General features: G+C 48.8%; 3 protein-coding genes across 5 annotated transcripts in view; 1 reads left to right on the top strand and 2 right to left on the bottom strand.

Moving 5' to 3' along the window:
• Positions 1–44: 44 nt before the first annotated feature.
• Positions 45–3,520, bottom strand: chodl (chondrolectin; the record flags this gene model as incomplete). The annotated part of the gene is made up of 8 exons (XM_084566099.1): positions 45–400; positions 485–581; positions 1,617–1,700; positions 1,860–1,901; positions 2,026–2,183; positions 2,277–2,479; positions 3,011–3,186; positions 3,457–3,520. The coding sequence occupies 8 exons, from the start codon at positions 3,518–3,520 to the stop codon at positions 319–321; spliced, it is 906 nt and encodes a 301-aa protein (XP_084422225.1). The 3' UTR covers positions 45–318.
• Positions 3,521–10,210: 6,690 nt separating this feature from the next.
• galnt11 (UDP-N-acetyl-alpha-D-galactosamine:polypeptide N-acetylgalactosaminyltransferase 11 (GalNAc-T11)) lies at positions 10,211–18,964 on the bottom strand. 3 transcript variants are annotated; one of them, XM_084566097.1, is made up of 12 exons: positions 18,685–18,964; positions 17,507–17,763; positions 15,843–15,966; positions 15,107–15,273; positions 14,902–15,027; positions 14,584–14,833; positions 13,813–13,930; positions 13,573–13,725; positions 13,268–13,483; positions 13,078–13,182; positions 12,851–12,988; positions 10,211–12,771 (listed from the first exon to the last, which is right to left on the bottom strand). In XM_084566097.1, exons 2-12 carry the CDS (start codon positions 17,727–17,729, stop codon positions 12,640–12,642), a joined length of 1,752 nt encoding a protein of 583 aa, XP_084422223.1. In that variant the 5' UTR covers positions 17,730–17,763; positions 18,685–18,964; the 3' UTR covers positions 10,211–12,639. The 3 variants fall into 3 exon arrangements, with proteins under 3 accessions (XP_084422223.1, XP_084422224.1, XP_084422222.1); XM_084566098.1 differs by lacking the exons at positions 17,507–17,763; positions 18,685–18,964 and adding an exon at positions 16,302–16,423; XM_084566096.1 differs by lacking the exons at positions 17,507–17,763; positions 18,685–18,964 and having other exon boundaries at positions 15,843–16,295.
• Positions 18,965–20,142: 1,178 nt separating this feature from the next.
• The window catches only part of LOC311503402 (piezo-type mechanosensitive ion channel component 2-like), a 40,900-nt gene continuing 38,217 nt past the window's right edge, over positions 20,143–22,825 (top strand). The window contains exon 1 of the mRNA XM_084566092.1: positions 20,143–21,711. Within this exon, the coding sequence (XP_084422218.1) occupies positions 21,648–21,711 (64 nt within the window). The 5' untranslated portion in view covers positions 20,143–21,647. The remainder of the gene's footprint in view (positions 21,712–22,825) is intronic.

Here is a 22,825-nt window from a genome sequence, read left to right as displayed (position 1 = left end):
GAGTTGAAGCTGCGTCCTGCGGGGGGCGTACGTGGTCAACAGGGGCTAGCAGGTTAATGCTAACATGCTAACTAGTACCGTTAGCATGTTAGCATGTAGCTCAAACTGTAGCTGCTCCCTCCTAAATGAACAGATCCAATAACATCACACCTCCCTGCAGTGACTCCGCCCCCTAGTGCTGCTTCATCATCATTGTTAATAAACAGGAAGTACGAGGTGTAGGCTCTGCAGTGACATCACTTCCTGTAGGCCAGCCTGTCGATGATGAGGATGATGATGATGATGATGATGTGGTCTGGCTGTGATGTCACGGTGATGTCAGACCTCCATGCTGTCGGCTTTGGGCGTCCTGGAGATCCACAGGTTGGACCGGTGGGCGGACGTCTTACTGCGGGACTGACTGTGGACAGGAAGTCACGAGTCTGAACCCAGCAGCACAGGAGCATTCTGGGAGTTGCAGTCAGTTGCTGTGGGTCGGCCTTACCTTCTGCTGAGCATCTGAAAACAACACGTCCCAGAAGCCACCAGGATGAGCAGCAGCAGGGGGATGGTGGGTATGACCACGTAGAGCAGCAGCATGCCTGGACATGGAGAACGTGACGGAGAACATTAGAACATGACGGAGAACAGGGAGACATTAGAACATGACGGAGAACAGGGAGAACATTAGAACATGACGGAGAACAGGGAGAACATGACGGAAAACATGGAGAACATGACGGAGAACAGGAAGAATATGACGGAGAACAGGGAGAAAATTAGAACATGACGGAGAACAGGGAGAACATGAGAACAGGGAGAACATGAGGGAGAACAGGAGAATATGACGGAGAACAGGGAGAACATTAGAACATGACGGAGAACAGGGAGAACATGACGGAGAACAGGGAGAACATTAGAACCTGACGGAGAACAGGGAGAACATGACAGAGAACAGGGAGAACGTTAGAACATGACGGAGAACAGAGAGAACATGACGGAAAACAGGGAGAACATTAGAACATGACGGAGAACAGGGAGAACATGACGGAAAATGGAGAACATTAGAACATGACGGAGAACAGGGAGAACATGACGGAAAACGGGGAGAACATTAGAACATGACGGAGAACAGGGAGAACATGACGGAGAACATGACGGAAAACAGGCAGAACATTAGAACATGACGGAGAACAGAGAGAACGTTAGAACATGACGGAGAACATTAGAACATGACAGAGAACATTAGAACATGACGGAGAACATTAGAACATGACAGAGAACATTAGAACATGACGGAGAACATGACGGAGAACAGGGAGAACATTAGAACATGACGGAGAACGTGACGGAGAACAGGGAGAACATGACGGAGAACGGAGAACATTAGAACATGACGGAGAACAGGGAGAACATGAGAACAGGGAGAACATTAGAACATGACGGAGAACAGGGAGAACATGACGGAGAACATGGAGAACATTAGAATATGACGGAGAACATTAGAACATGACGGAGAACAGGGAGAACATGACGGAGAACAGGGAACATGTATTTCTCACGTTAGAAATAGCGCACAGAGAACAGCAACATGATAGACATGAGAACAGGTCAGGGGTCAGAGGTCACGTCGCTACCTGAAGCTCCGGCCATGGTGACCTGAGGGGGAACCTCCTCACTTCCTGTAGACTGCGTGACCACACCTCCACCTGCAGTCTCCTCTGAGGGAACACAGAACATGGGTCACACCTGGTCTGCTGCTTCTAGGGTTCTATCGATCTGTGCTCGTTAAGGTTGTGTGGTTCTACAGTGCAGTGGTTCTGTGTTTTTTTATGGTTCCGTAGTTCTATGGTTCCATGGTTCTACGCTGACCAACTCACCTGCATCTCTCCCTTCAGGTGAGTCCCGTCTTGTCTGGTTCTCTAAGAGCAACAAGAAACAGGAAGAAGGAACAGGTAAATACCTGAAAGTGAGCAGCTGATTGGCTGCAGCTGATTGGCTGCAGCTGATTGGCTGAAGCTGATTGGCTACAGCTGATTGGCTGACCTGGCTCATATTTGCAGATGAAGTTGTGCTTCATGTTGCAGCGGTCGTCGTTCCACTGGTACAGGTAAGCCCCGCCCAGACCAGGAAGTGCAGTCGGCTGGTGGTACATGACGACGCAGGCCTCGCCGCCACAGGATGGCTCGTCAAAGTACCAGTTCCTGCCAGGTCAGGGTTACCGTGGTTACCACTAGACAACACCTCCCCTAGTTACTGTTGCTATGGATGTGTCAGGTGTTGGGATGTACCCTGACCTGAAGGAGGCGGTGCTGCCGTCCGTCCACTGGTACAGCTCTGGACAGGAAGTCAACGTGTTGCTGACTTCCTGGTGACTCTGATCGTCCACTCGAGTCAGTCCGATCCAAAAGTCTCCGTCTGCTATGCCTCCTCCTCCTCCTCCTCCTCCTCCTCCTCCTCCTCCTCCTCTGGCTCCACCCACAGCTCCTGAACGCAGCTCCTGAGACAATGAGGAGCTCAATAATAATATAACTAGTAGGTGGAAGTTAAATAAAAGGCTGAATGAACATCATGAACTGAACAAATGAACTGCTGTTCCTCGTGTGTCCACCAGGGGGCGCTGTGGAACAAAACCAGAACTGGAACCAGAACTGGAACCAGAACTGGAACCAGAACAAAACATAGAAACAGAAACGAGCTGAAACGACTCGATGTGAAAGTTTATTAACTGGACAGGTTGTTAGTGGAGGGGGTGTGTGTTGTTGTGTTGTTGTTGTTGTGTCGTAGTGTGTTGTGTAGTGTGTAGTGTAGTGTTGTGTTGTTGTGTTGTTGTTGTGTCGTAGTGTGTTGTGTAGTGTGTTGTGTGTTGTAGTGTGTGTAGTGTGTAGTGTAGTGTTGTTGTGTAGTGTGTAGTGTGTAGTGTAGTATGTTGTGTAGTGTGTTGTGTAGTGTGTAGTGCAGTGTTGTGTTACCGGTCCGGCCCCTGGGTCAGACAGACAGGAGGCCCTAGCTGAAGTGCATTGTGGGATACCTGCAGCAGGTTCTGGATGTGCGTCTGCTCCTCTGGACTCTGGATGCTGAGCAGCGCCCCCCCGTCCATCTGACACGCCTGACCCGCCTCCCTGAACGCCACGCGGCTCGACACGTCCTGGAAGTAGGCGATCTTGTAGCAGGGCCGCTCTGGACCCCCCAGGCACACGGTCTGACCTGGAGGGGGGGTGAGATGGACGAGTCCCATGAGTCCTCACAGAGACGGTAAGACAGGCGTGTGTGTGGTGATTAATGGGGGGGGGGGTCTACTTTAAGAGATTAGCTGGAGTCTGTTCTGCTCCATCATCACTTTCCTGCTCCAACATCTGAGTCTGTTTAATGTGATGGGATGTTGCTAGGCAACGGCTTTAGAAGACGTCCACGGAGAGAGACGTCCACGCTGTGACCCATCAGATAAATAAATAAATAATAAAGATTAAAACTCACCGCTCATCACCCTCGCTGCGTTTAGCCGGACCACCACCATCACCACGGCAACCCCGAGCATCATCAGCGTCAGCGGCATCGTTTCCTCTTTCTACACCAAATAGTTCAAAGTAAATAAAGTAAATAAAGTAAATAAATAAATGTTTGTGTAAAGATGAGCTGGTTCCACTGGAGTTTCAGAATAAAAGCCTGCTCCTGCTGCTCCTGCTGCTCCTGCTGCTCCTCCTCATCTCCATGTCTCCTCTGGTGTCTTCGCTCTGATCTGAGGCGGAGGGAGTGTTTCTGCCTTGATATCCCCTCTCCCCTTCTCTCCCCTCCCCTCTCCCCTCCCCTCCCCCCCCCCCCCAATCGATCGGCCCCACTGAGACCCAGCTGTAGCCTCCTCCTTCATTAAGCCCTGGGGGGCCACACACACTTTAATTCACTTTCTCACACCGGCAGCTGATTGGTTCCCACAGAGCAGCTGATCGATACTTGATCTCTGCAGTTCTGAGCAACACTTCCTGCTCAGGAACGTTTAATGAGTTTAACTCTCAGCTCTCTGCTCATCACAGACACTAACAGTGACTTCCTGTCTCCTCCAGTGCTAAGCTAGTGCTAATAGCTCCCATCTGGTTCCAGTCTTTGTGCTAGGCTAGGCTAAATGTTTCTCTTCTATGGTTTGTATTAAGATAGATTGATGCTTTCCTTCCGTTTACTGTGTTTGTGCTAAGCTAAGCTAAGCTAAGCTAAGCTAAGCTAACAGTTTCCACCTGGTTCAGTTTTATGCAAAACCCTTCTGTGTTTGTGTATCTTGTGTATCTGTGTATCTTTGTGCTAAACTAAACTAACTGTTAATATCTACTTTAGCCTTTGTGCTAAGCTAAGCTAATAGTTTTCCTTGCTTCCAGGCATTGTAGTAATTTAGACCATCGGACCAAATAGTTTTCCTCTATTCCTGTTTCAGTGCTAAGTTATGCTAACAGTTTGGTTCTTCTTCCAGTTGTACCCAGGTAGGCTAACTGTCCAGTCATTGTGCTGAGCTACGCTAACATTTTCCCTCTGCTGCCAACAGTTTCCCCCCTCCTCCTCTTCCTCCTCCTCCTCCTCCTCCTCCTCCTGTAGCTACGTCATGCGCTAGGTGAAGCTAGCAGCCGCAGCAATAAAGAGTTTGATGAGTCGATCGTCAATAATCAGCAGCAAATAGAAAACGTGAGCAGAGATGTGACAGAAACACTTAATTATTCCTCAGATAGAAACTGGAATCAATACAAGAGTCTGCATCGACCCACGGTCCCTGAAAGCAGCACCGACATGTAGCATCACCATAGATATATATGGAATCACTATTATATATATATATATATATATATATACACTATATTACCAAAAGTATTCGCTCACCTGCCTTTACTCATTCTATGAACTGAAGTGCCATCCCATTCCTAACTCATAGAATTCAATATGATGTCGGTCCACCTTTTGCAGCTATTACAGCTTCAACTCTTCTGGGAAGACTGTCCACAAGGTTGAGGAGAGTGTTTATAGGAATTTTTGACCATTCTTCCAAAAGCGCATTGGTGAGGTCACACACTGATGTTGGTCGAGAAGGCCTGGCTCTCAGTCTCCGCTCTAATTCATCCCAAAGGTGTTCTATCGGGTTCAGGTCAGGACTCTGTGCAGGCCAGTCAAGTTCATCCACACCAGACTCTGTCATCCACGTCTTTATGGACCTTGCTTTGTGCACTGGTGCACAGTCATGTTGGAAGAGGAAGGGGCCCGCTCCAAACTGTTCCCACAAGGTTGGGAGCATGGAATTGTCCAAAATGTTTTGGTATCCTGAAGCATTCAATGTTCCTTTCACTGGAACTAAGGGGCCAAGCCCAGCTCCTGAAAAACAACCCCATACCATAATTCCTCCTCCACCAAATTTCACAGTTGGCACAATGCAATCTGAAATGTACCGTTCTCCTGGCAACCTCCAAACCCAGACTCGTCCATCAGATTGCCAGATGGAAAAGCGTGATTCATCACTCCAGAGAACGCGTCTCCACTGCTCTAGAGGCCAGTGGCGGCGTGCTTTACACCATTGCATCCGACGCCTTGCATTGCACTTGGTGATGTGTGGCTTGGCTGCAGCTGCTCGGCCATGGAAACCCATTCCATGAAGCTCTCTGCGTACTGTACTTGGGCTAATCTGAAGGTCACATGAAGTTTGTAGCTCTGTAGCAATTGACTGTGCAGAAAGTCGGCGACCTCTTTGCACTATGCGCTTCAGCATCCGCTGACCCCTCTCCGTCACTTTACGTGGCCTACCACTTCGTGGCTGAGTTGCTGTTTTTCCCAAACGCTTCCATTTTGTTATAATAGAGCTGACAGTTGACTGTGGAATATTTAGGAGCGAGGAAATTTCACGACTGGATTTGTTGCACAAGTGGCATCCTATGACAGTTCCACGCTGGAATTCACTGAGCTCCTGAGAGCGGCCCATTCTTTCACAAATGTCTTGTTTCACAGTCTGCATGCCTGAGTGCTTGAATTTATACACCTGGGGCCAGGCCAAGTGATTAGAACACCTGATTCTGATCATTTGAATGGGTGAGCGAATACTTTTGGTAATATAGTGTATATATGGAATGACTATTATATATATATATATGCGTATATATGGAATGACTATTATATATATATATACGTATATATGGAATGACTATTATATATATATATATATATATATAATAGTCATTCCATATATATAATGACTATTATATATATATATATATATGGAATGACTATTATATATATATATATGGAATGACTATTATATATATATATATATATATATATATATATATATATATATATATATAATAGTCATTCCATATATATATATATATATATGGCCATCACATCCAGAGAAATATGAACTCATCATCCCTCCATCATCATCCCTCCATCATCCTCCCTTCATCATCCCTCCATCATCCCTCCATCATCATCCCTCCATCATCCCTCCATCATCCCTCCATCATCCACTCATCATCCCTCCATCATCCCTTCATCATCCCTCCATCATCATCCCTCCATCATCCTCCCTTCATCATCCATCCATCATCCCTCCATCATCATCCCTCCATCATCCCTCCATCATCATCCCTCCATCATCCCTCCATCATCCCTCCATCATCCACTCATCATCCCTCCATCATCATCCCTCCATCATCATCCCTCCATCATCCCTCCATCATCCCTCCATCATCATCCCTCCATCATCCCTCCATCATCCATTCATCATCCCTCCATCATCATCCCTCCATCATCATCCCTCCATCATCCCTCCATCATCCATTCATCATCCCTCCATCATCATCCCTCCATCATCATCCCTCCATCATCCCTCCATCATCATCCCTCCATCATCCCTCCATCATCCACTCATCATCCCTCCATCATCCCTCCATCATCCATTCATCATCCCTCCATCATCATCCCTCCATCATCCCTCCATCATCCATTCATCATCCCTCCATCATCATCCCCATCATCCCTCCATCATCATCCCTCCATCATCCACTCATCATCCCTCCATTCCACTCAGCTTTATTTCCAGTCCTTGTGCTAAGCTACGCTAACAGGTTCCCCTCTCCTTTTAGTCTATGTGCTAAGCTAGGCTAACAGTTTAGCTCTTTCCAGTCTATGTGCTAAGCTAGGCTAACAGTTTAGCTCTTTCCAGTCTATGTGCTAAGCTAGGCTAACAGTTTAGCTCTTTCCAGTCTATGTGCTAAGCTAGGCTAACAGCGTTCTTCTGCTACAGGACATTACAAAATGAACACTGAGGTCAGACCAGACAAAGTGAGACAATGGGTGTGTGTGGGTGTGTGTGTGTTTGTGTGTATTGGTGTCTGTGTTAGTGTGTGTGTGTGTGTGTATTAGTGTGTGTGTATTAGTGTATTGGTGTCTGTGTGTGTGTCTGTGTGTGTGTATTAGTGTGTGTGTGTTTGTTAGTGTGTGTGTGTGAGTGTGTATTGGTGTCTGTGTGTGTGTGCGTGTGTGTATTAGTGAGTGTGTTTGAGTGTATTGGTGTCTGTGTGTGTGTATTAGTGTGTGTGTGTTTCTGACACATGATCATTATAACGTTACCATCAGTGAAACTGGAGCTGAGCTCTTAAAGCAGTTGGAGGTTGCGTCTCCGGGACTCGTCTTTAAATCGACCGACAGGAAGTTCAGAGTTCATCCGACCGTCAGACTCACCAGGTATTTACACCATGAACACACTCAGTTAACAACCAGGACCCGTGTTCCTTCAGACTCCTAGAACCTCTCAGAGCTCCTACCTCAGTCTAAACGTTCCTAGCTAGCAGTCTTATCTTAGCAGTGATTCCAGAACGTTCTCAGAGACTCTGATCTCAGTGAGGAGGTGGTTGACTCTGCTGTGATTGGTTGATCCTAAAAGCTGTTGGTGATAATGGACCTAGAATAGAGCATCACATCAATAGACTTCATAATAGAATCTAATCTCTATGAAGACTGGGGAATTATAAATAATATTCTACATAAAATAAATAAATAGTAGCTCTACTTTAAACTGATCCTCCAACATGTGTGATTAAACTCAGGCCACTACCACAGTATTCACATGCTGATAGTTCTATTGATCTGCTTCCAGTCATTCACCAGATCAGCTGGTCAATGAGACTAAAAGAGTTTAAGACGTAGATTTGACTCCAGGTCATCACCACAAGACACGAAGCAGACATGAGGAAATATAACAACAGATAAATGACTCCTAAACTCTCAAAGTCCTCCTCCCTGCTCTGAACACATCTCACCTTAGGAGCTCTCTGAAGAGCTGAGACTCTTTAGGAGTACGGCCCCAGGTCACGACCAGGTCACGACCAGGTAACGACCAGGTCACGACCAGGTCACGACCAGGTCACGACCAGGTCACGACCAGGTAATGACCAGGTCACGACCAGGTAACGACCAGGTAACGACCAGGTCACGACCAGGTCACGACCAGGTAACGACCAGGTAACGACCAGGTCACGACCAGGTCACGACCAGGTAACGACCAGGTCACGACCAGATCACGACCAGGTCACGACCAGGTCACGACCAGGTCACCACTAGGTAACGACCAGGTAACGACCAGGTAACGACCAGATCACGACCAGGTCACGACCAGGTAACGACCAGGTAACGACCAGATCACGACCAGGTCACGACCAGGTAACGACCAGGTAACGACCAGGTCACGACCAGGTCACCACTAGGTAACGACCAGGTAACGACCAGGTAACGACCAGATCACGACCAGGTCACGACCAGGTAACGACCAGGTCACCACCAGGTCACCACCAGGTCACGACCAGGTAACGACCAGGTAACGACCAGGTCACCACCAGGTCACCACTAGGTCACGACCAGATCACGACCAGGTCACGACCAGGTAACGACCAGGTCACGACCAGATCACGACCAGGTCACGACCAGGTAACGACCAGGTAACGACCAGATCACGACCAGGTCACGACCAGGTAACGACCAGGTAACGACCAGGTCACCACCAGGTCACCACTAGGTAACGACCAGGTCACGACCAGGTAACGACCCGTTAGATCTCTGTCCGTTTACTGCATCGATCGGCTGCAGGCGTCTGATTGTCTCCGTCCAGAAACACGCTCCTGGCTCCAGGACTGGTTCTATGTTCTACCAGCTGCTGTCTCTAATGGATCTCTACCTACCGCTGGATCAGAACCATCAACAGCTGCTTGTTGACTTGGAGACATGATCCAGATGTTGGAACCAGATGGAAAGACTCTCACATGTTAAGATCTGATTTATTTATGAGACAAAGACTCAGATTAGACCTGAACCCTGGAGCTTCATCCTCAGAGGAACCAGGTCTTTAATGTGACCCTGGACTCATTGTGTGTTCACACCAGGTCTGAAACAGATTCAGAGTTAATGACGACACGAGGTCTGCTTTGACTTTAACATCATTGTTCTCTTTATTTTATTTCAAACTGTCTGGAGACGCTTCACCTTCTAATGAATCTGTAGAACCTGAAGGAGAACAAACACAGAGACTGGCAGAGCCTGGAAGAACGAAGAAGAAGAAGATGAAGAAGACTACGCTGTCAATCACTGTGTTCAATGAGCCGCAGATCAATAGAGTTTCTACAAATGAGGATCGATTGGGTCCGAGCGTCCAATCAGACGACAGCTGCTCAGACTCCATGATGACACATTAACCTGACTGAGAGGAGGCTAATGGACACACACACACACACCCACACACACACACACACACCCACACACACACACACACACACACACACACAGGAAGATAAGAGGTTTTATTTGTCACAGTGAAACCTCATTCTTTAGTTCCTTTGGTTCCTGCAGCCAGTAGTAAAAACAGTAATAACTCCACACAGCACACGCTAAAAAAAATAAATGTATAACTGAGAAAGAAAAAAATAACAAAGTTAAAATGTAAACTTAAAGGGGGTAGCTCTTGTGTTTACATACATTTACTATATATAGCAGCTGTGTCAGTAAAGAGCAGTAATGCAGTTAATCAGACGGATGACGAGCACAGAAACTCTTCATCCTCAGAGGAGACGCCGGCCTGATGGAGCTAGAGACGAGGGTTGTTCTTGGTCCCTATTTAGTATAAATGTCCTGCAGGTTTTGGGGGGGGGGGGTGGAGTCTGCCGTGGCCTCACAGTCGTGATGATGAAGTAACAAGAACAAACACCAGAAATGTCAAAACATCAGTTTTATTTATATAGTGTCAATAACAATACAAACTGTCTTAAGACGCTTTACAACATCCGGCCTGAAACCAGAGCAGCCTGGAGGAGACGGTGGCAGGAAAAACTCCCTTTAACAGGAAGAAACCTGGAGCAGAACCAGAACCAGAACCAGAACACAATGAGGGATTTAAAGGCCTGATGTATGCGTGAACATGGCATCTGCACCGTTACATGAGAACCAGGACCCTAGTCAAGGACACCAGGCCTAGAACCCCTAGTCAAGGACTCCAGGACCCCAGTAAGGACACCAGGCCTAGAACCCCTAGTCAAGGACTCTAGGACCCCAGTAAGGACACCAGGCCTAGAACCCCTAGTCAAGGACACCAGGACCCCAGTAAGGACACCAGAACCAGGACCCTAGTCAAGGACACCAGGACCCCAGTAAGGACACCAGAACCAGGACCCCAGTCAAGGACTCCAGGACCCCAGTAAGGACACCAGAACCAGGACCCTAGTCAAGGACTCCAGGACCCTAGTCAAGGACTCCAGGACCCTAGTCAAAGACTCCAGAGGCCGTATTCCTAAAGATTCAAAGAGTTTCTCCTAGAGACCAAACTCTAAGAACATTCTTAGAATCATGATGTTCTCTCAGAGTAGATCCTGGTGAAGATAAAAGGTATTCCTAAAGAACCTCAGCTCCTCAGAGAGCTCCTAAGGCGAGATCTGTTCAGAGCAGGGAGGAGGACTTTTAGAGGTTTAGGAGTTTCTGAAGCAGAGGAGAAAATGTCTGAGAGAAGAGGAGGAGAGATATTCTCCAAACACTGAATGACAGTGAACTAATTAAACTCTACAGATTGGGTCGTGCAGGAATCATGTTCGTGGTTGATCGTCACAATCACAATATCACTGGAAATGAAAGTCATCACAACACTGAGGTATTTAGCAACAGGATAAATGCAACAATGCAGCAGTGATGACTTGGAGCCAAATCTACGTCTTAAACTCTTTTATTCTCATTGACCAGTTGATCCAGAACAAACACTGTTCCTCTGTCCAGTTGGTTTCCTGCTTCCTTTCTGTTCGGTTTGTGTTAGATCTGAACACCAACCATCTCTGCTTCTTCTAGGCCGGTTATCAATCACAGAAACTGATGAAAGCTGAGACATTTTACCCTCGTTAATACCAGATGATGAAACATGACCAGCAGGTGAATGAATTGAAGTGATGCTCTATTCTAGGTCCATTATCACCAACAGCTTTTAGGATCAACCAATCACAGCAGAGTCAACCACCTCCTCACTGAGATCAGAGTCTCTGAGAACGTTCTGGAATCACTGCTAAGCTAAGACTGCTAGCTAGGAACGTTTAGACTGAGGTAGGAGCTCTGAGAGGTTCTAGGAGTCTGAAGGAACACGGGTCCTGGACCCTAGAGGACTTAAAAAAGACAAACACCTTAAGACCTGGGAGCTCATGACTTGATTTGATCCATATTATTTTTAACAAGTGTCTCTCAGTCCTAGCTGGTGGTCATATGTGTCTCATGTCATCCCTCAAAGTCTAATGTAGCCAATCATGAAGTAGCCTTGTTGTAAACATTTAACTTTGACTTAGCGATGCTAATTTTAGCATCATGTTGCTAATATTGTCAGATCACTAGAGGACAGACACAGAAGTTCTTTCTTTTGAGGAGATTATTCACATTTTGGAACAAGCTGTGAAGTCTGAGGAGGTTCCAGGTCTTAAGGTGTTTGTAATTCAGGTTGAATTTCCTGAAGAACCAGAAGGAACTATCCAGGGATGGTTAAAGTCCGTCTGGAGGTTCCCAGGAGTCCTGGAGGATTTTCCATTCAAGGTCACAGGCCTCCAAACTATTCAGTGACCTAGACCTTCAAGCCTGGAGTCTGTTCAGGGCCCTTTAGACCCTCAGAGGGTGTTCTTCTGCACAGCGCTGCTCCCTGTTGGTCGCTATGGGAACTACAGTGTTTAACAGGAAACTGGTCCTGAACCAGAACCAGACTGATGAGGAGCAGAGGTGTGCTGGTACCCTTTACTAATCAGCTCCTAATAAATCATCATCAGGTGAGGAGGGACAGAAACATGGAGACGTCTTCTAAGACTCTACACATTCAGGACTGGAGGAGGACACACTACTTCTTCTTTTCCTCCCCTCCTCCTCCCTACCCCTCCTTTTTATTCTCCTCCCCTCCTGCCCCCCCCCCCCCCTCTTCTTCTTCTCCTGTTCTATTTCCAGTAGACTTGATGCTCCAGTTCTGGTGTGAACTCATGTATCTGATCAGCATTATTTGACTCTGTCTCTATGGAAACCGATGATTGATAACTGCCGTCAGTCACAGAGAGACGTCACTTTATTGACGATGAGACAGAATTTTAAAAACGTTCACATGTAAAAACTTTAAAACCTTAAAAACACTTTCTCGTCTCCTCAGACCTCCAGCTGCCACTGCTGCACCTCGGAGGAGTCACATATCGCCATGGAGACCAAACCTTTGGGCCGGACCGGCTGGACGACGGCGAGACACTGGCCGACGGAGACCTGGTAGAGGCGGTTGGACTTCTGGAGACAAGGACACACGGGTCAGAGTGTGTGTGTGTGTGTGTGTGTGTGTGTGTGTTATTGTGTTGTTGTGTCTCACCCCCAGGCTCCACTGCTGCGACCCCCCTGAGCCATGACATTTCATGAGTCGGGGGGGGTCGGTGGTCCGGACCTCGGACACGTCCAGACAGAGCAGTCCTGCCAGAACCAGCTGTCCGTCCTCGTCGTAGGTCCAGTCCTGGACACAGGTCACATGACCAGTTTCAGTTTCAGGTTCAGGACTGAAGCGGAGTGTGTGTGTGTGTGTGTGTGTGTGTGTGTGTTCACCTGTTCGGGGTCTTGGGGGTCACATGGTCGCAGGACGACGGCTCCGCCCTTCTGACTGGCACGGCCCTGGGCCATCAGACAGCGGCCTGTTGCTAGGTTACGGAGCTGGAAGATGGCAGACACAAAAGATGAGAGCGTGACAGAGGCTGGGTGAGCCGACACTAAAACACCAAAGGCTGCATTCAGGTACCCGTCCTCGCTGCAGGACTTTGGGCCTCCTCAGGCCTTTGTTGACGAAGAGCGGCTGCTGCTTGTTGCCGTTGGCAACGGCCTGCATCTCGGGGTAGACGTTGTCCAGGTACCAGCGGAACGAGTGACACTGCAGCCGCTTCCTCAGTGCCAGCCGTTCGCTGACGTCGCCGTAGCTTCGGTCACGCAGCTCTGGACGCAGAGACAGATACTGCTCCTGATTGGTCCAGAGACACAGGAAGTGAGGACACAGGAAGTACCAGTGGACCACAGAGTGTGTGTGTGTGTGTGTGTGTGTGTGTGTACCTTGTAATCGTCCATCCAGACGTGCGCTAGCCGCAGGGAGTTGTGGGCCATGGTGTCTTGCCCCCCTGGCGAGCCGTACGGCCGCCGCTTCCTGAAGATGTGTCCGACTCGAGAGCACGGGACGATGAGCAGCTGACCTCCACACATCCAGATCTGAGAGGGACACACCCACACACTGGTCGCTATGGCAACTGCTCTGTCTCTATGCTAAGCTAGGCAAACCATTGACTGCCCGCTCACCCTGAAGGAGATCTCCAGGTTCTCGCCGCCCCAGATGTCCATGCCAGCGTCGTATTGTCCCAGCTCGTTGAAGTACTTCCTGTTCATAGCAAACAGCCCACCTGCCATGGTGGGAGACCTGAGGGGGAGGAGGGGGGAGACGTAAGGGGGAACCCAGACCTCTGGAACCCAGGCCTACAGGAACCAAACTTACAGGAACCAAACTTACAGGAACCAAACAGTTCTCCAACCTGCCTATGATTCCTCTTACATTTTCAAACTGTCATGTAACATCATCAGTTTGTATCATCAGATTCCACATGTACGCTTTAGTCAGATATGTGTATCTATGACAGATGTATGTTTATCTTGCTGTTCTCTTCTCTCTTTCTTCTGTCTGTACCCGGCTGGCCTTAGGCTGATGGTTTCTCCATATGAGCTGGTTCTGGTTCTGGTTCTGCTCGAGGTTTCTTCCTGTTAAAGGGAGTTCTTCCTGCCACCGTTGCCTTCAGGCTGCTCTGGGGGTTTCAGGCCGGGTTTTTGTAAAGCGTCTTGAGACGATTTGTATTGTTATTGACGCTATATAAATACAATTGAATTGAAAATTGAATCAAACTTACAGGAACCAGAACTACAGGAACCAGAACTTACAGGAACCAGAACTTACAGGAACCAGAACTACAGGAACCCAAACTTACAGGAACCAGAACTACAGGAACCAGAACTTACAGGAACCAGAACTACAGGAGGTGAGATGTTAGAGGTGAATCCTGGGGAAAACCACCCCCTCACCTGATGGGTCCGGTGGCTCCCCCGGGTCCGCTAAGCTCAGAGGGTGGGACAGGGTCCCACTTGAAGTGCAGCCCCCAGTTGAAGCCGCCCCTGACGATGGGGGAGGGCGAGTAGGCGAGCGTGTCGGCGGAGATGATGTCGATGACGGGGCAGACGACGGTGCGGTGGTCCTTCTGGATCGGCATCAGCAGCGGCTGCAGCCACGCCTGGTTCACCTCGCAGTGACTGTCCAGGAAGACCAGCACCTCACCTGGACACAGAGCAGTGTTACAACGGGACAGTGAGGAGGGCAGAGGTCGAGGGTTGACGAGGACGTACCCGTGGCATGAGACGCTCCGATCATGCGTCCTCTGATGAGCCCTTCCCTCCTCTGGTTCCTCACCAGTTTGACTTTCCCCTGCAGCTCGTCCCTGACATACCGGTCCAGCTCGTCCTTCAGCTCCTCTGGTCACAACACACACGGGTCAAAGGTCAGCGCTCACATCACCCCAACCAATCACATTGCTGCGTTCCTGGCTATTACCGAGCTCGCTGTGGTCGTCCACCAGGATGATCTCGTGCAGCAGGTAGGCTGGCGTTCGGTCCAAGACGCTGTGGACGGTCCTCAACAGGGCGGAGAACGCCTCGTTGAAGAAACAGATCACTACGCTAGCCGAAGGTAGAGCCCCAGGATACGTTCGGTCCCGACACCTGGAACAGATCCATCCCCCCACCGAGTCAGGACTACAGGACTCCAGCACAACAGGACTAGAGGACTACAGGACAGACACAGGACTACAGGACAGACACAGGACTAGACGACATAGTCAGGACTACAGGACTCCTGGGCCCGTACTCCCAAAGGTTCTTATCTCAAAGGGTTTCTCCTAGAGACCAAACTCTAAGAACATTCTTAGAATCATGATGTTTCCTCAGAGTAGATCCTGGTGAAGATAAAAGGTATTCCTAAAGACTCTCAGCTCTTCAGAGAGCTCCTAAGGTGAGATCTGTTCAGAGCAGGGAGGAGGACTTTAGAGGTTTAGGAGTTTCTGAAGAGGAGGAGAAAATGTCTGAGAGAAGAGGAGGAGAGATATTCTCCAAACAAAGTTGTCACAATCACAATATCACTGGAAATGAAAGTCATCACAACACTGAAGTAGGAGCTCTGAGAGGATTCTAGGAGTCTTTAGGAACACAGGTCCTGGACAACAGGACTAGAGGACACATACAGGACTAGAGGACAAATACAGGACGAGATGCCAAATCAGGACTAGACTCACTGAGGGTCTCTGGTGTCAGGCAGATCTCTGTGGTAACCCAGTCTGGTGGAGATGAGGACATTGAAGGCGTGTCGATGGTAACCGGTGTCTCTGACCTCCTGATCCGCTTGGTTGAAAATCATTCCTGTAGACGACAGGAACCAACAGAGACCAGATCTACAGGAACCGTACTCAACACAATACAGGAACCAACAGAGACCAGATCTACAGGAACCGTACTCAACACAATACAGGAACCAACAGAGACCAGATCTACAGGAACCGTACTCAACACAATACAGGAACCAACAGAGACCAGATCTACAGGAACCGTACTCAACACAATACAGGAACCAACAGAGACCAGATCTACAGGAACCGTACTCAACACAATACAGGAACCAACAGAGACCAGATCTACAGGAACCGTACTCAACACAATACATTCATTCATTCATTCATTCATTCATCTTCTGTAACCTCTTGTTCCTGTTAAGGGTCATGGGGGTCTGGAGTCTATCCCAGCTGTCATTGGTCTAGAGGGGGGGTCCACTCTGGACAGGTCTCCAGTCTATCCCAGCTGTCATTGGTCTAGAGGGGGGGGGGGGGGGGTCCACCCTGGACAGGTCTCCAGTCTATCCCAGCTGTCATTGGTCTAGAGGGGGGGTCCACCCTGGACAGGTCTCCAGTCTATCCCAGCTGTCATTGGTCTAGAGGGGGGGTCCACTCTGGACAGGTCTCCAGTCTATCCCAGCTGTCATTGGTCTAGAGGGGGGGGGGGGGGGGGGGGGGGGGGGTCCACCCTGGACAGGTCTCCAGTCTATCCCAGCTGTCATTGGTCTAGAGGGGGGGTCCACCCTGGACAGGTCTCCAGTCTATCCCAGCTGTCATTGGTCTAGAGGGGGGGTCCACCCTGGACAGGTCTCCAGTCTATCCCAGCTGTCATTGGTCTAGAGGGGGGGGGGGGGGGTCCACCCTGGACAGGTCTCCAGTCTATCACAGCTGTTATTGGTCTAGAGGGGGGGTCCACCCTGGACAGGTCTCCAGTCTATCCCAGCTGTCGTTGGTCTAGAGGGGGGGTCCACCCTGGACAGGTCTCCAGTCTATCCCAGCTGTCGTTGGTCTAGAGGGGGGGTCCACCCTGGACAGGTCTCCAGTCTATCCCAGCTGTCGTTGGTCTAGAGGGGGGGTCCACCCTGGACAGGTCTCCAGTCTATCCCAGCTGTCATTGGTCTAGAGGGGGGGGGGGGGGGGGGTCCACCCTGGACAGGTCTCCAGTCTATCCCAGCTGTCATTGGTCTAGAGGGGGGGTCCACCCTGGACAGGTCTCCAGTCTACCCCAGCTGTCATCGGTCTATAGGGGGGGGGGGGGTCCACCCTGGACAGGTCTCCAGTCTATCACAGTCTAACACAGAGAGACAGAATCACCAATGAACCTAACCAGCATGTCTTTGGACGGTGGGAGGAAGCAGGAGAACCTGGAGAGAACCCACGCAGACACAGGGAGAACATGCAAACTATACACAGAAAGGAACCAGTGGGCCTGGATTAGAACCCAGAACCTTCTGGCTGGGAGGCATCAGTGATGACCACCTCACCACCGTGGCGCCCACAATACATCATGTGATTGAGTTAATTAGTTGATGAATTAACCTGAATCACCTGAACACACCACGGCTACTCACCCATCTCCGGCGACAGCTCCGCTCCCTTATTGGCCGACAGGAAGTGAGGCCCCGCCCTGCGATCGGTCAGGCTCCTGGTAATTGGCTGGCTGCGGTGCTGCAGTGGGGTCCTGCCTCGACCAGGCTCCGCCCCCATGGAAAAGTATAGGAAGAGGAGGACGGACCAGGTGGCCGAGGTGACGAGGCAGCCGTAGCAGAAGTAGCGCAGCGTGACACTGGCCATGGTGGCCGAGCGAGCATCGCTTTACATTACACTGCTAGAGAGAGAGAGAGAGAGAGAATTACTGCATCCAGGTCAGATGACCTCTCAGCTGTCACATGATGAATCAGAACTCATTGATTGGTTGATGACTAGCTCAAAGGTCAGAGGTCACAGACTGAGTCAGCTGCAATTTAAATAAATTAAAAGGCGCATTCGACTTGATGCAGATCTGAGCAGATCTGACTTGACGTGATGCATGCTGGGTAGAACAAGTTCATTTTAACCAATCATATTCGAGATCTATGAGCATGACAACCCAGCATGCATCACGTCAAGTCAGACTCAGACAGATCTGCATCAAGTCGAACGAGCCTATTGTATCAGACCAGAACAGTCACGAGTTACTGCAGCTGAGGTCAGGTGACAGGTGACAGGTGTCAGGTGACAGGTGACAGGTGTCAGGTGTCAGGTGTCCTGCTCAATAATTCACCAGACTATTAAATGCATCAAAGTTAATAGATACAATACAAAAGTCCATTCAGAAATCTGTGGTTTTAAGGCTTCACTCCAGCCCGTTAGTGTAGATTCAGAAAACACACGAGGGTCGTTTATGAGGGTTTGTTTTAAAACTTGCTCTTTTTAAACGGAGATCTGAATGAGAGCTGGAAGCATTCAGAGTCAGAAAACAGACACAAAACACAAAGTACATACAAGTTACTCTTATAAAAAAGGATTAAAGTTAGTAAAGCTGGACGTGTTCAGATTCATTCACTCAGATTAAAGGAATAAAAACATTACAAACAGATGTCACGACAAACCGGTTCGACTGTGAAAGTAAACGAACTAGTTAACGGTTCCCCGTTAGCCGTCCGACAATGGAACCCGCTAGCTAATCGACAGTTAGCCAGAGGTAGAACGCAGAGCTCCATACAGGTGACTGTTTCACTAAACGGTCACCAACGCTTGAGACTCGTACCTGGATTGCGTTCACGGTCCATCGGCCCCGAGCTGTTCGCTCAGCGGCACTCCGGTTAACCGGTGATCGCCGTAAGGTTGCGGAACTGTTAGCCGGTTAGCCGCTGCGTCTTAAAATCGGCCAAATTTCCAGCGGAGTTCTGAACGTGGCTGCAGCTTAAACGGACTTCACGTCCGCGGCGCAAGCGCTTGAGCATCATGTGACTTCCGGTAGACACTTTCATAATAAGACCTGTGAGGAGGAAGGACGTCTGGACTTTTCAAAATAAAACTATACGGTCTGGAATAATAGAGCGTTTTTTTATGTGTTTGATATTGTGTGTACATATATATATTATTCTATATTTTCTATTTACCTTTATTTTCTGTTTTAACTAAATTCTGTTTTTGTCTTATATATTTTTATATGTATTTTATTCATTTCCACTAAATGTGCTGGTTCCTTCCTGTGTGTAGTCTGCATGTTCTCCCTGTGTCTGCGTGGGTTCTCTCCAGGTTCTCCAGCTTCCTCCCACCGTCCAAAGACATGCTGGTTAGGTTCATTGGTGATTCTAAATTGGCCGTAGGTGTGAGTGTGAATGGTTGTCTGTCTGTGTGAGGAGGAGTCGTGCTGTTGGATCGTCCCTGGAGGATGTCGTGACTATCACCTGTGGACACAGCTACTGCATGAGCTGCATGAAGAAACACGGGGATAAGGAGGACGGAAGAGAATCCACAGCTTCGGACCGAAGCAGATTTAGTGGAGGAGATGAAGAAGACCAGACTCCCAGCTGCTTCTCATCCTCACCGCTAAGCTGGAGATGTGGTGACGTCTGCATTGGGACGAAGCTCAAAGCTACCGACGTCTGTAGTGTCTAGTCTCTAAGTGTGAGCTCCACCTCCAGCCTCATGGCGAACCCCAGACCTGTGGACAACACAAGCTGGTGGAAGACAGAGAAAGACGGGAGGAGGATCAATGGCTCTGCTGACTCAGCAGTGGACAGACAAAGTTCATCCAACTGGTCCGACTGACAGAGAAGAAGAAGCAGATGAGATCCCAGCAGGAAACCAAAGTGAGTCGAGTCAAAGAGCTTCAGGAGAAACTGAAGCAGAAGATCAGTGAGATCAGATCTAAGCAGCTAAAGGCCTCTCTCTCATTGGCTGATGTTAATGTTGATGAATCCACTGAACAACCATGGTGTGATGGACAAACACACTGCTCTCCAAGAAGAACATTTCTAAACATCATGTGGACAAGACAGAAGACTATTGGGACAATGTTTAGTGGACAGATGAGACCAAAGTAGAATAGTTTGGTTTAAATGAGATGAACCAACACTGCATCATTCCAGCATCAGAACCTCATCCCTCCATCAAACATGGGGGTGCTAATGTCCTGGTTTGGGCCTGTTCTGCTGCATCTGGACCAGGACGGCTTGTCCTCATTGATGGACCAATGAATTCTGAATTCTACCAGTGAACTCTAAAAGAAAATGTCAGGACATCTGTCCATGAGCTGAATGTGAAGAGAAACTGGGTCATGCAGCAAGACAACGAGAACCAAGAACACAAGTGGTTCTACAAAAGAACGGTTGAAGAAGAACAAGATGAATGTTTAGGAACGGCCAAGTCAAAGTCCTGACCTTAATCCAATAGAAATGTTGTGGAAGGACCTGAAGCAAGCAGTTGATGTGAGGAAACCCACCAACATCTCAGAACTGAAGTGGTTCTGTTCTGGGCTAAAGTTCCTCCAAGCGTTCATCTGGTTGACTGTTTGTTGCAGCGTAGCCTCGGGTTAGCGGCTCACATCCACAGCCAGACTCAACCACCAGCCCAGCGTCTTCGTCTTCTTAGAGCAAGAGAAGCAGACATGGATGAAGGTTTTAGTCAGAAACGTCCCGGCTGAGAGAGGAAGCTGCAGCTGCAGACAGCGAGCAGCAGAGGGAGACACAGTCCGTTCATGTGTTCATCAGCAGGAATCAGCCTGATCCTGAGCACATGAACCACCAGCACCAGCATTCAGCTTCTGGACCCAGACTGTCCAACTGAGATCAGAACCAGAAGTCACTCCACTTCCTCTAGTCTGAATCCTCTCATTATAAACTGACTCCTTCAATCATTTCAGGCTCTGCGCTCTGATTGGCCAGCCCGGCCTGTCAGTCTTGAATGTGGGCGGGGCCTGTGTGGCTCAGTGAGGCACTCCTATTGGTCTGGTCAGACTGGTCCCGGTTAGTTTGTGAGTTTTCTGAACGTCGGTGTGTTTTCAGTCAGAGAGAGAAGAAAAGGAAAGAAAGAAAGACAGTGTCCTCGAGAAGAGAGGGGGAAGAAGAAGACGAAGAAGAGGAAGAAAAAGAAAAAGACGAAGAAAAGAGTTTGTGGACAGTCAAAGTCAAAGAAACTATTTTTTTTCTGGATTTTTTTCTTTTTTAACTTCTGTAACTGGAGACAATTCTGGAGGACAGAACAGACAGGAGGGCAGACAAGAGGACAGACAGCAGGAAAGACAGGAGGAAAGACAGACAATTCAGGAGTGGCAGGAGGAGGACAGACAGGAGGGCAGACAAGAGGACAGACAGCAGGAAAGACAGGAGGAAAGAAAGACAATTCAGGAGGGCAGACGGACACATTTGGATCTTAAAATGATTTGTGTGAGTTTTGAGAAAATCTTGCTGCTGTGACATCTTGTCTGTCTCTCTGAGGTCCAGTCTGTCTCTCTGAGGTCCAGTCTGTCTCTCGGAGGTCCTGTATGTCTCTCTGAGGTCCAGTCTGTCTCTTTGACGTCCGGTCTGTCTCTCTGAGGTCTGGTTTGTCTCTCGGAGGTCCGGTCTGTCTCTCTGAGGTCTGGTTTGTCTCTCGGAGGTCCTGTATGTCTCTCTGAGGTCCGGTTTGTCTCTCTGATCATGTCAATGGACATGTGTCTGTCTCTGCGGGCCAAAAACTAACAGGGTCAGAGGACGGGACAGAGGACAGAGGACAGATCGCAGGATGTCCTCGGAGCTGGCTGTGGGCGTGGTCTTGAGGATTTTGCTGCCCCTCAGTTTGACTGCAGGTAGGTCCTGAGTGTCTCTTCAGGTTTCTGGTTTCTGGTCTGCAGCTGTTTGAATGAAGGACTGAGGAAGCAGCGTCACCCTTCACAATAAAAGCATCAGCAGAAGACAAACCTGATGATGACGTCTGAATAGATCATGTCATCAAACATCCAGAACCTCCTGGGACCAGAACCTGTCCGTTCTTCCCGACCAGGTTCAAGGTACATCCAGGTCATGACCTGAGACAAAGACTTGTTGATTCCAGCTGCTGTCTCTAATGGATCTCTACCTACCGCTGGATCAGAACCATCAACAGCTGCTTGTTGACTTGGAGACATGATCCAGATGTTGGAACAAGATGGAAAGACTCTCACATCTTAAGATCTGATTTATTCTAGAGACAAAGACTCAGATTAGACCTGAACCCTGGAAGCTTCATCCTACTGCTGCTAGGTAAAGATCCATCTGAGACAGCTGCTGAAGATTAAACATGTTCTAGGAATCAAAAAGTCCAGATGTTTTCCTGATGAAACTTCACGGACAGTTTCAGGAATTATCATATTTATTTTTTTTGTCAGTAAATTTCAGTAAACAGTAAATAAGAAACTGGAAACGAGAAGAAACTGAAGAATCAGAAATCTGAACCTGGTGTGTTTGATGTTTTCATGAGACTTCTTCTAGGAACCAACTAATCTATTGTCTTTGTCTCAGCTCGTCTTTTTATTTTGATGTCTTGGTGGTCTCACGGAATGACCTGGTAAAACATGACCAGTGAACGCACCGTCAGCAGCGACACTGCGCTGATTAAATAAGTGTGGACCAACACACCCTGAATGCTTATGAATGGGCCTCCGCTGCCTCCTCCGTCCTCACACCAACGTGGCCAAAGTGTTCTCAGCTTCTACACGTCACCAGACGAGCTGCGACCACGATGAGCGGCGGGAGCGTGTCAGAAATGTTAACCTAAACCAGGAGGAATTTCCCTTTAAAGCGGTCCCACATTCCTGGTGGTGGGGGGGTGGGGTGAGGGAGGAGGGAGGGCTCCACACACAGAACCAGATGTTGTTACCTGAGGAACTGGAACCAATCTGTGTGTGTTTGAGGGGGAGGGGAAGATAAACAGCGTTGCACTGT

Source organism: Chelon labrosus (assembly GCF_963514085.1).
Source record: "Chelon labrosus genome assembly, chromosome: 18".
NCBI lineage: Eukaryota > Metazoa > Chordata > Actinopteri > Mugiliformes > Mugilidae > Chelon > Chelon labrosus.
This window is presented reverse-complemented; position numbering and strand designations above follow the sequence as displayed.